General features: G+C 42.5%; 1 protein-coding gene across 3 annotated transcripts in view; it reads right to left on the reverse strand.

Annotated features, from left to right (window-relative positions):
- Cep41 (centrosomal protein 41) overlaps positions 1-13,447 on the reverse strand; it is a 41,068-nt gene that overhangs the window by 10,107 nt on the left and 17,514 nt on the right. Inside the window, exons 2-5 of one of the 3 annotated variants that reach the window (XM_041675580.1) lie at positions 10,080-10,172; positions 8,143-8,190; positions 3,760-3,821; positions 2,707-2,776 (exon numbers count right to left, since the gene is read on the reverse strand). In XM_041675580.1, coding sequence (XP_041531514.1) covers positions 2,707-2,776; positions 3,760-3,821; positions 8,143-8,182 — 172 coding nt within the window. In that variant the 5' untranslated portion in view covers positions 8,183-8,190; positions 10,080-10,172. The remainder of the gene's footprint in view (positions 1-2,706; positions 2,777-3,759; positions 3,822-8,142; positions 8,191-10,079; positions 10,173-13,447) is intronic. The other 2 variants (XM_041675578.1, XM_041675579.1) reach the window with 2 other exon arrangements.

The following is a 13,447-nucleotide window of genomic DNA, read 5'->3' on the forward strand; positions in this document are numbered from 1 at the left end:
ATATAATATGCCTAAAACTTCAAACAAATACTAGGATGACATGGACAAACAAACCTGAGGTTATGATTTAAATGCTAATAACCATACAGAACATCTTTCTTATACACTGATTAGAAAACATGGAAAGATCTCATTTACTATAACTGCAGTGATTAAACATTCCCTAGAAATATAACTATAACTATAAAGATCTATTCAAACCCTTTAGGCCCCTTAGTCTCATGCAAAATTTTATTCTGGGTCTCAATGAAGCCCTCAACAAAGAGGTACCACTTCTGGCATGTTCCTGATTGACTGCCCTCCAGCCAAACATGTCAGTCCTTAATTCTGGTCTCATTAATTAATTATAAATAAGCAAAGAGTTCTTTCTCATCATTTTCAGTATTATATTTGTTACTGTTGTATAAAGATATAAATTATCCATAGTGCCCACAAAATCAATAAGAAAAAAAGATGGGCATTTTTTAGAAAAACAAAATAGGAAACAACATACAAAAATATTTTTAAAAGGCAGAGGCCCAGTAAATGAATGTATATGGGGACATGCACATGCATATATACACAGCTCAATTTAATTATCAAAGGAATTAAAAAATAAAATGATTAGATACAATTTTTTTATCCATCGCACGAGCAAGTAGTTTCTAAGGGGTATTTATTCCATTTTAGCAGGAAGGTGTTCCTGACAGGAATGCATGTAGGTCACAGCCACATCGTGATGGTGTGGGAGTGGTTTCACCTTCGACCATCTGTAGCGACTGGACTGCAAGGAACAATGAGACTCACATGCCTGTTTACATGTACAACGTGGTGTTATTTCATCACAGTGACACAGCACACAAAAACCGCCATGCTCAACAGTAGGATAGTTAAGATATGTCCCAAAGATAGATATATATACAAGAACACAATTTTTAAAGTCATGTTTTTGAAGTCTGTTTAATGACATTGGAAAATATGCATGAAAAGATGTTAATTTAGAGCTGCACAGAGCAAAGCTGCACACAGAGAGCATGCATTGTAAGGGGGAAGATGCAGAAAAATGGACCCAAATATTGACACTCATTATTATCATTTTCTTCTTTATATATTTTTACTATCCTGAGACATTTTTAAGTGAGGAAAAAGCATTAACATTGTAAAAGGAGGGTTTTGCATTCTTCAAGGTAACCAACAAATGTTCAGACACAGCTTGTTCTGAAGCACTCCTGACTGAGCTGCTATCTGTGTGGAGCCCTAGAAAAACACTAATGTTACTCTCACATTATGGCATCCTATTTTACAAGAGCCTATTTTGCTGTGCAAATTTATCTCAGAGGAGAAAATTGCATGTGTGCATATGTTCTGGAACAGCAATCTCAACAATGAATTAAAGGCCAAGTCTAGGTGCTCCTGTATCCCGGTTAAAATTGGGAGCGCTTGTATGAGGAGACTCAATTACCTCTGTTACAATGAACCCTTCTTTCTCTGCCGGGTGAGAGGCATCTGTGAAAGATAAATTCCTGTCGTTTTCAGATTCTCTTTATCCTCCCTAACAAAAACCAGCCCAGTAAAATGACAGCTGAGTTGCACAAAACCAGTGTGCTCAGACTTCCTGAGAACCTTGTCTTGAAATCAGAAGTTAAATTCCTGGCCTACATCAACCTTAACAAACACATTCCTCTTTAGTAAACAGGCACACATTGATTGCAGGGTACTTTAGGATAAAATCAAGACCCGAAGTCTGTGTATTCCTTTCATGAGTGTACAACTAAACGGGTTTTGTTTTGCAGTTGGTATTTAAGCAAGGAAATCTGGAGCCTGCTTATCTTTCTGGCCTTATCTTCCATCCAGTGTCTACTCCTCCCTGAAGACCAAAACCAGCCTGGATTACCAGATTCCTGGCATACACACTGTCCTTTCATGTCCATGCCTTGCTTAGGCTCCTCTCCCCCATAACTGTGCCTGCCCCTTTGAGGCCTACCTAGTTCAGATACCTTCAGGAAGCCTGGTTCGGTTTAACTGGAAAACATCCTTCCTTCCTGAGAACTCCCGTGGCATCTCACGTATCTTCAAAGGAACTCTGCAGAGTCCCTTGGTGATACAATGAGAAGAATGCTACAGGAGATTTAGAGTGGAATCCCAGGTCCACTCTTTACTAGATATGCCAATGGGGGCTTCTCCTGATGCTCGGGCTTCTCATCTCTGAAATGTACCTTCCTTCCTTCCCATTTTTGAGAATATTAAACAATAAAATTCGTGTGTAACAAATGATTGCTGCCTTCCAGCAATGACTCCTATCACATGTAACTTTCAGCACTGTAGCATTCTCCCATCACACACACACACACACACACACACACACACACACACACCTACAAACCCCATGGGAGCAGAGGTGTTTTCTCAGCTTTCTAGTCTCTTACCACTGACTTCTGTAACCTATGCATATGCACAAGACATTAGAAATATTTTCTGGAAAAAAAGGAAGTCGTATATTCAAACATCTAAAACATTGAAATTGTGTGTCAGAAAATACGTTTTTTTTTTTTTTTTTTTAAGAAATGAGAATAATTAGGGCACCAGATAGCATTTCTCTGTGAGTAACTGACTGCAAACAGCTGTATCAATGGCCCAATTCCCTGTAAACACACCAATACACGTACAGGGTGAGGACTTTCACCACTGGCCGACCTGCTAGTGTCCGACATCCTCAATTCTTATTACCTTCAAGCCTTTGAATCTCCTCAGCTGTCACTTCCAGTGTTTGATCTGACAGGGAAGCAACTTGAATGACCTGACAGAAAAGAACGAAACGTGTTGATGTGCACATAGTTCCATTTTAAACACAGGCGGTTCTGTCTTCTAAAAAAGACTGGGCAACTCCAAACATCAAAGCCATCTTGTTTGAAGCAGCTGTAGTATCCTGACTGGCAAATCTTACTGATTTCGGGCCTCCTAATCATTAGGGTGCTAATTACACCATGAATGAATGTTCCAGAAAAAAACAAAACAAAACAGAAACTCACTCAAAACTTTACACACAAACGGCACGAGAAATAAACAAGTAAAGACGCATCATAGTATCAATAGAGAAACCCCAGGGATCAGTTCAGATGGGAGACATGATAAGAGTTTACATGTATAGAGACGGAGTCAGCACAGCATAGTGTTACTTGAAAACACTATGGTGTGGACAGGTCTCCATACGATTGGGAAATAAAGGGAATTATGAATATGCTGATTACAGATTGTCTGTCTTAACACAGTGATGATTTTTAAAGCATTGTCCATAGAGCCCAAAATCTAACTTGCGTCAAGGAACCTCTTGTTTGGGAGTCACAGAGACACCTTGTCCATTATTTTTTAGTGAAGGGAGAAAATGCCTTGCTTGAAGTAAAGAAATAGCTCACAGCAGAGCAGTTCAGAAAGTTCAGAGACACAAAAGGAGTCATTTGTTTAAAAAAAAAAATTCAATCTAGAATTGAAAATGTTAAATTCTAAATGTTAAGTGAACAAAGTATAATAAAAATCTAAATCACAACTCTGAACATTAAAAATAGAATGCAGATGTATTTATTTCATGGAACCCCTATTAAAGAGTAAAGGTTCATGCCATCCTTTTGTGAACATCACCCCCATAGACACCAATTCATCCCCTTATGGTGAAATAGGAAGGGCCAGAAGCTTCTCCTTGCAAGAAGACCCCGAGATGCCCAGAATGCTCATGTAGAGCAGTACAGACTCGCCTTTAGCCCAATAAAAGATCAGCAAACTTACCAGCTGGGCAAAGGTGGTAACTTTCAGTCTCTTGAAAAGTTCGTCTTTTTTGTATCTGTAATCTGAAAAAGCAGAATACAACACACACTTGTGAGGGTTCACTGTGGGCTCTGGGCTATTCGTTCTAGTTATCAAGTTCTATGGTGTCACTTTCAAGTTCTGAGTGTGCTTTCATACAAGATCTGATCTTCGAAGGGTGCTCAAGGAGGCAAGGTGGGGTTTTCAGCGCACCCCTGTGCTTGGCCACCTGGGGAGCTCTCCTTCCACTAAGTTGTCTCCACTATGGCCATACTGTGTGGCGTGTGTTCGTGGGAGCTGCCTCAAGTCCTTTTTAGAACAAAGGAAGGGATAACTGTCTACATTTAACAGAGGATGATGGAGACTTGGAGTTGCCTCGGGCCACACAGCTGGTGAGGCGTCTCTACCCTGCTCTTCTGACTCTGACTTCAATGACAGGGATTGTTTTCCCTGTGGTTGTAAACTGTGCCAGAGACAGGAGACATCGTGTGTGTGTGTGTGTGTGTGTGTGTGTGTGTGTGTGTGCTGGGTGTGTGCGTGCGTGCGTGCGTGTGCGTGTGTGTGTGTGCTGGGTGTGTGTGTGTGCGTGCGTGTGCGTGTGTGTGTGTGCTGGGTGTGTGTGTGTGTGCTGGGTGTGTGTGTGTGCTGGGTGTGTGTGTGTGTGTGTGCGTGCGTGTGCGCGTGTGTGTGTGTGTGTGCTGGGTGTGTGTGTGTGCGTGCTGGGTGTGTGTGTGTGCTCGGTGTGAGGTGATGATTGGGCCGCATGACTTGGTGAGTGTTTCTTTAAAGACTCAAGTCAGCCAGCTTTCCATGAGGACGGTTCTGGAGGCCGCTGCACAACAGGACACACAGCACAACTGTAGAAACTGCGCACTTAAAAACGGGTTGGTGGTAAATTATGTTTTTACCAAAATGAAAATAAAATCAAATAAAAACCAGACTAAATAATGTGTATTCACTCAGCATCATCTTTATAGTTTTGAAAGATAACTCAAATGTGTGTGTGTGTGTGTGTGTGGGGTGCTTCTACAGTTATAGCAATGGCTCTTTGCTGTTTTTGGTTTTTGTTTTTTGAGACAGGGTTTCTCTGTGTAGCCCTGGCTGTCCTGGAACTCGTTCTGTAGACCAGGCTGGCCTCGAACTCAGAGATCTGCCTGCTTTTGCCTTGTGAGTGCTGGTACTGAAGATGTGCACCACCACTGACCATCAATAGCTCTTTGTATGAGTCAGGCATGCTAGAACATTCTGTAATCCCAGTAACTGGGAGGCAGAGACAGGAGTTCCCAAGATCAAGACCAGCCTGAAAGAATAGCAAGATCTTGTCTTCACACAAAGAAAAAGATATCTTCAGAACACATCGGACAAACATTAAAAACCAGACAATCTCACTTTCCAATATCTGCTCTGAAGATTCTCCCCAGAAGCTCACTTCCTGAAAATTTTCTAACAATGATGCTAATTTTAAAGCTTGCATTGTTGAACTCTGCCCGCCTTTATCCTTCCTTCCTGTTCATGGTTTTTATACTGGTGCCCAGGGCTCCTTAAAGACTGCCTCATTATTTAAGAATTACTAAAGGTTAGCTGGATAATTGCCACGGCCTTCACAGAATGTCTCATACATCAAGACTCCTAGCAACAAAGGAAAGGATTAAAGGTGTTTAAGATTATTTACTTGGTGTTACTAATCAGTTCCATGAATTCCCCAAAAAACTCATCACAAACTGGATGGTTACTTTGGAGGTTAATCTAAGCTTGATTTACCAAATATTTTAATAATTAGAGTCAGGAAATAATAATACCTTAAAAACTAACCATCTGTTAAATATATTACAGCTCTTTCTTGCAGGGAATTAAAACTCTGTTTTAAAATGTCTTGAAGAGAGCAATTTGGCAAGTAAATTATTATTTCTAGAAAGTTCTTAGAGTAGCTTCTACTGAATAAAGTAAGTTAATAAATGTGCCTGGCTGCACACCCCAGCAGGCTTAGTAGGGCCCTCCCAAGAACAAGGGAACTGCTATAGTAGTGCCCTCAACACCAGCCTGCCCACCTAAAGAAATTTTTTGTAAACTAAAATAGCGATAAATTAGACAATAAAAAAGCCAATAGCTTTCAAAGAGCTTGTATTTTGACATCTATCCATTGGTATTTCTTTGGTATTGTTACATAGCTTGAAATACCTGTAAGTTAAACATGTGCACACTAAAATCCCCTGTGGCTAAACAGAGATGGTACCACACAAATAGCAAGCTTTGCTGTAGCATGTAGAATATCTTTTGGACAAGCCCTCGGAACCCACCACATATTGCAGCCTGGGCACAACATACCTGGTTCTGGTTTAGGAGGAGAGCCATCCGTAGGACTTTCTGACATTATTGCTCAGAGATAAAAGATCAAGCCAAAGTCTTATGTGGAGTTTTAAGTTGTATAAAAAAAGACGAATTGGACAACTTTGTCCGTCTGTCCTCGCAAGAGCGAACACAGCTTTAAGAATGGAGCTTCTACTACTTGGGCTCCTCTCGGACTCTGCAGGAGACAGACTATCCCAGCTCAGACACACTGTCAAGCTTGGCTTCTCCAGTGAGTCCAGGGGCTGAGTTGGCCTCTCTTGAGTTACTGGCAGGACAGAGACCTGACTATCTAGGATGTCTCACACTAGGTCCAACTGGTGTCATCTAACCCCCAGGTCCCAAGAATAGGCTTTGTCGGTGGTCAATAGCAGAGAGCATCGCTTTCCCCAGGTACAGTGCAAAGAATGTTCAGCTCACAAAGGACTTCTGCATTTCCAGGGCTCTGTTAGAATGTGCTATTAGCAAAGAAAAGGAGGTTGAACTTACAGAGGAAGACAGATAAAAGAAAGTAACAGAACAAGGTTTGTGACTTCACAGACAGACGTGGCATCTGAGGTGAGGCCAGCAGAGAGCTGGGTCTAGGATGACAAGAGACAAAGCAGCGTTCTCTTCCACGCAGACCGAGAGAACACTTGCAACAGAAAGTGGGGCGGGGCAGCTTCTGAAATGCAGGCACCAAACCAGAGTCTAAAGTGTTTCTTTGGGGATGAGCACAAAGCATAGATGGAGGCGAGAGGAAGCCCACGACTTCTAAGGAAGGAAGGAAGGAATATGTTCAAGGATTCAGTTCCAAGAACGGTTCTATGCGGGAGATAGTCTCTATTAAAGTTTAGAGGCTCTGGAAGCCACATTGTACTCTTAATAAATGTTTAAAGTAAGGTTTAGATGATCTGAACGGACTAGATCCTGGTATGGACATGTGAGCTGACACCTCGCTTCAAATGGAAGGGAGCTAAAAGAGGCCACAGACCCAAACTGAAGCAGGCCATGTGCTGAGAACGACAGCAGTATAGGTGAGTGAACAAGATTTCGTTCATAGTTCAGAAATTTAACATGTATATATTAAGATAGATAACTGACACCATGCAAAATGAAAAAGAATGATCTGGTGACATTGTATTTATTATTTAATATTGAATATATAATCTAGGATGTCTATAGACCTGGGTCTTCTAGTCGGCTGCAGCAAATAAAGAGGGTAGAAAGCTGCCCCAAGGCCGCATCTACTGTGGGTTTCCCTATACAGCACAATTCAAATGGGACACCATCTTTTTAACTTAAAAAGGTCTGTTGTGTCAAAAAAAAAAAAGTTCTGATGTATTTCAGAATTGTAATTTCTTTCCCAAGAAGATGCATATTCGCAGAGTCAAATCCTGAGCTGGGTAAGAGAGCCTCTTCCTATCAGCCAAATACCCTGGCCCTGACTTCTCTAGAAAACATCTTCTTTAATTCTGGCCTCAGCATGTACATTTCCTATCGACTGGTTTTGGATACAGATTAAAAAAACAACGATTCTCTGTGAGGGCAATGCATTCAGTTACCAGCCAGATAGCTCTGCAGAAGATTAGCTTCTAAAGGGATCTGCATGAAATATGGTTTTTAATTAAAAGAAAACAGACTGCAATGAATGGCTAATGTGGAGCACTGAGGACAAGTCGGCTTCCCCAGACCTCCTAGTCCTTCACGAACATTCGCCAATGAATACTTATAAGACCATTATGAATAGAGCTATGTATTACCCTATCTCAGGTATGGACCAAATAAGATTACTGAGCACTAGAATAAAAGACCAGAACCACTGCAGTATGACGGAACCAGAAGCCTGGGTTCTAACATGAAAATTTCCTACAGGATGGACTTTGAGCAGATACGGGGGTACCTGGTGTCTCCAAGCACCAGAAGGCTCACCTGACCCCCACAGCCCTCCACGCATGGCAGCTGTAGAGTGTGGCGGCCAGCTGACAGATGACTACAGAGTTCCATCATTTCTCCCAAGCCATCAAGAGTGGTACTCACTTTTTTTAATCTCTTCTAGCTTCTCAATGTATTTGGTCATACTGTTACCTAGAAAGAGAAGACACGTCTTAGATATGCTTTACTGTTGGGAAATGGGTATCATCGTGAAATCAGGCTGAGAGTGAGCACCCCCAGTTCCTCTGTCCTGTCACCAGAGAACGCGGGACAACAGGCAAATGAGCCACGTGTGGTAAACAGCCCTGTAGATTATGCGGCATCAGCTAAAGAAACGAACCAGGGAAATGCTCTGGTCCAGGGTGTTAACTGCTCTGGTCCAGGCGTACTGTCCCAACCAGTGCCCAGTCTCAGGCAATACAGATGAGCGTTTACAGCCTTCATCCCCCTGTATTACCCTTTTAGAGTCAGAGGTTTCTTCCTCCTCATATCCCCCAAAGCCTTTTGTGGTTAGACATACAGGGGAAAACGAAGAAAGAAGCAATCATCATTGAGTGTCTAAAATCTGCCTCTGTGGCTGCCCAAGCAACTCTTTCCACTCCACTTTGTCTCTGTGGCTTCCCCTCCCCGCACCGTGTATTCCACTATTCATGCTGATGCTGCAGCCTGAACCAGACCACACAATCTGGGCACCAGTATCCACCACGGACTTGGTGTGCTGGTGTGCGCCACGGAGCACGCCCGGCCCTCGTGTTTTATGGTCTGGTTCTACAGTACTCAGCCCTAGCCAAGGTGGTTTGGAGCATTTTCATGCTTTAAAACCAGTCCATGATCATTTGGTTTCCAAATGAATTAAATTCTAGCTTTCAAGCCAGGGCTATTATTATTTTTTAAACTGAGTGTGCTGCAATTTGATTTGATTCAACATGGCAAGTTCTATCTTACACCTAAACATGGTAAAAGAAAAACATTAAAAATAATTTCTCATTTCTACAGTTTTGCTACTCTTTAGACCTTGAGATTCAGCCTGACTTCAGATCAAAGTAACGGTTTTAATGAATGACAGTAATTCTGAACTTTCTTCATGTTTGTGTCAGAGACTGAGAGAAAAAAAAGTCCCATTTTAAACCACCAAATGTATTTTCAAAATAAAACCATACTTAATTTGTTATTAAAAATTTACCATGAATTCAGCATAGAATAAACACTCGCTATTTTAGGTTTATTTTTAGTTATTATTGTTACTTTTGTCTGTTTTTATCTTAGGACACACACTATCAGGATAGGAAGGGTGCAGTGCACCCCTAAACTCAGATGGTATCCTTCCAGAATCTGAGAGAGAAATCGGGGCTGTTAAGGAGGCTTGAAGCCAGCTCAAGGGGCCCTGCCTATGTTTCAGAAGACCCTCCCAGGTCCCCAAGAAGCAGACAAGAGCCAAATACAATGTGTTTTAAGAGCTTTGGGTTTTTCTTTCTTGGGTCAAAGCTTTCTTCCTCCTTTTGTGGGGAGGATATACAGAGGGAGAGAAAGAAAGAGCCAATACTCCTTAAATGTCTAAAACAAGCCTTTGACCTGCAAACTGACCCAGGAATTCCACAGCAGAGACCATCAATTCTTCTGATCCCCACCCTCTCCCTACTGCAGCTCTGAGACAAGTGAGGACTTGCCAGTCAACAAACCGAGGTTTGCTGTTCAGCATCTTACAGACTTATTCTTAAAACACTCGACACACGAGCCCCAGTGACAGGTCCCTTCCTGTGTCTCCTATACCGTGTGTGGCTGGAGCGGCAGTTTCTTTAGGTTTCTTTAGGTTTAGGGGGAGCTTCAGGCGATTTAGTCAGAAGACTGGGAGGGAAAAAAAAGAACCCTCATCAATTTGCCCAGCAATGCAGCAGCTCACCAATTATTCGAGGATTAGCATTCCCACCCTCCCAGTTTCTAGTACGGTTCACAGAACCACCTGGCTTTTCCACTGCTGTTTTATTGTAACTGGTAGTGGAGACTGAGCCCCAGGCTTCCTGCATGCTATGCAAGGAGTCTACCTTAAGTGACAATCAAGTCCTCCTGTGGTTTGAAATGCTTTGTAACTTGTGTTCCTTCTTTGAGCACAGGATCATTTTGATGCTACAAATTTCCTGAGGAATGGAAAACAACAGCCAGCTCCACTGACTTAATCTCTTATTAAAATATTGTAGTCACAACTAATACTGTTTATATTAACAAAGTATCTAAAATTTATATATGAATGTTATATATGAATTTTTTTAAATTTCTGCAGTGCTGGGGATTGAATCTACGGCCACAGATGTACTAAGTAAGTGCTCTATCACTAAGCGATAGCCCGCCCTGAAAATTAATCTCTGCACTACCCACACTTCCTGTGGGTTTGCACAGCACCTTGTCTTATAGCAGCAGGCCTCCGGCAGAGCAAGGGCTTCGCCGCCACCTTTGCTTTTCATACTGAAGGCAGAAAACCAAAAACCTCTTGCGTTTGTTTCTACAAATACTTGGCAAAATTATGACCAAATCTAAGAGGATGAGTAACAAAAGGCTGTTTTCTTTATAGACATTCACTCTTCCCCCGGTATGGAGGAGAAAGAGCAGAGGGTGTCTACTCTGCTTCAGCTGCAGACGGAGACAATAGGAAGACTCCCCGGGCCCCTTGTAAATGGTTTGAATAAGTATGAAAAGTGACATTTTATCATGCATTTTATAGTGGTGTGTCAAATAGGGACTTTGTCTTAATACATCTAATTGCAACAAAATGACTGGAAATGGACAAACTTCATAGGCCATTTATATATAAGCATGTCTTTTTATACCAAAGTAGCCTGACAAGCTATCAGAGAGCTAATCTTTTAAGACTTTTTGAAATCCAGTATTATTGCCAAATTTTCCTAAATCAGACTAATTAAAAAACCAAATGAAGCAAAATAAAAGCTGAGCGGCTGTCCACTGCCCAATACTGGATTTGAGTTCCCAGCTCTAGGAGGGAAGATGCCAGCAGCTTGCTGACTTTCCATGGCTAACCTTGTGCTCTGCCAGCCTTCATTTTCTAGTTCCTGCACGGGCTTCCTCGCAGGAAGTGTGGCCTTTCCCTCCCCTCACTCCTACAGCAAGCAGCTTGCCTCTAACAAAGCATATATCACTGACTAGACTGCCTTATCTACCGTCTTCTACAGAAAGCCCAGGGCTATTTATCTGTGCACATCCACACATAAAATCTTTATTCCTCTGTTCTAGTGTAGGAGACACTAAAAAGACATTAGCTGGATAAACATACTACAAAACTCTACCATTTGAAAAGTCCTTAGAGAAAGTTATTTTGTAATGTAAATCATCACATGCTGATTTGCCTTGCGTTTCATATATATCCGATCTCCTGATTTCCTTTAGATGATGTGCAACTTTAATGATACACAATTACACGACAGAGTACACATAGGAGCCATCGACTTAGGCAGCCTAAAAGATGCCTAAGGTGATATTTAGTTTCTACCTTGTTTACCACTGAAGTTGCAATGAAAGATATCTAACAAGAGTTCTACAATTTGAATCAAGAGAAAGAAACAACTCAATTCTATCAGTAGCCCCGTGCAAAGACAGAGTACAATCGATTCACGGAGTGACTCACTGCTTTGATTTTTTCCCCCATTGTGTTCCTATAATTTAATAACGTTATTTGTACTGAGCATGTAACAAAAGCAAATGATTCTGAGCAGCAGTAATCTAGAGAGGGCAAGATTTATAAGGCAGGAATTCAGTTGCTAAGAGACAGCTCCACGGCTTTATTTTTTTCTTCAATATTTCCCTCCTCTATGGAGAAGTTCTTTTAGCTCAGAAGGAGCAGGAAGCGTGAAAAGAGGCACAGTGGTCCTTTGTTAACCCAGATCAGTTATACGTGGGTCTACAGCTTTCTGGTTTGTAAAAGCCTTTCACATACATTCCTTCCTTTGACGTAAAAGACAAATCAAATACCAAATGAAAATGAAGCGCACGTAGCCTGTAATGAGCTTGAGTGCTTAAGATCAAAACTATTAGTGAATCATCAGTGAAAAGAGTGACTAAGAGAGAGAAAGGAAGTGATGAGTTGTACAGATGTAACAAAAGGAAGGTGACATTCACAAAAATAAAGAAATCATGCTAGAAAAGACCAAGTGGAGGAGGGAAGCTAAAGAAACAAGAGTTAGACTGAAAATAGAAGGGAGACAACAATGCAGCGACCACGAGAGATGAGACTAGCCCAGGAAGAGCCGGGCAGTTTAGAGAGTGGCCCTAAGGAAGCAGAGCTGCAGAACAGAAACCCAGAGAGGGTGCTTGCAACACACAGGGTCCTGCTGCTGGGACTGAGCAAAGTAACTCGAAGCCAGCCCACTCCAGGCATATTCTGGCAATGGGAGGGGCTGAAGAGATATACCTAGGTACCTCTGAAACAAAGGAAATACTGAAAGTTCAGCATAGCCCTGTTGTCAGCCACAGCTGTACTGCAGGACGCAGGTCTCCTCGAGAACTGGAGTCAGGAGCAGAGACCAAACAGCCTCCTTCAGGAGGAAGAGGTCAGACTCCAGAAGATAAGAAAAGAATAAAGGCTCACCTAGTTAGCCTGGACATGGGAGCTGCCCACTCAGTCTGCCCTTTTCCACAGCTGTGGCTACAGAGCTTAAACACACACTGTGCTCAGTGAGCCCTTCTCCCTGTGCTCAGTGAGCCCTTCTCCCTGTGCTCAGTGAGCCCTTCTCCCTCTGCTCAGGTGAGCCCTTCTCCCTGTGCTCAGGTGAGCCCTTCTCCCTGTGCTCAGGTGAGCCCTTCTCCCTGTGCTCAGGTGAGCCCTTCTCCCTGTGCTCAGGTGAGCCCTTCTCCCTGTGCTCAGGTGAGCCCTTCTCCCTGTGCTCAGGTGAGCCCTTCTCCCTGTGCTCAGGTGAGCCCTTCTCCCTGTGCTCAGGTGAGCCCTTCTCCCTGTGCTCAGGTGAGCCCTTCTCCCTGCAGCTTGGGCTCTAAGGTTTCCTCTAGTGTTTTTTTAAGCAGGACTCCTCAACGTTTTCACCTACAGCAATGTTAACCTTTGGGCAAAATGATGCGTTTAGGGCTCCCATAGACCTTGAAAGCCCCCAAAGGCTGACAGGCTGTACATCTTAGCCTGTAACCCACAGGGTTTGAACATCAGGGAGCTAAGTCACAAAAATACATGTAAATGTAAACATTAAAGATCTCTCCCTGAAGTTGATTGATGGCTAAATGTGAAACACACACACAAGCCAAATGCTAGAAGAGGATTTTTCTCCCACACTGACTATAAAGTACTTGGGAGTTTGAAGCAATAAGGCACGCTTGGTTCTTCCAAAAGCTATTACAAAACTAGTTTGAAAGACTTTTGCTTCTAGGAAAGATGGGTAGATGTAATTTATTCCTC

The sequence above is a fragment of the Microtus oregoni genome, unplaced genomic scaffold, assembly GCF_018167655.1.
Source record: "Microtus oregoni isolate MIOR12 unplaced genomic scaffold, Mior012 000026F_ref0000081, whole genome shotgun sequence".
Classification (NCBI taxonomy): domain Eukaryota; kingdom Metazoa; phylum Chordata; class Mammalia; order Rodentia; family Cricetidae; genus Microtus; species Microtus oregoni.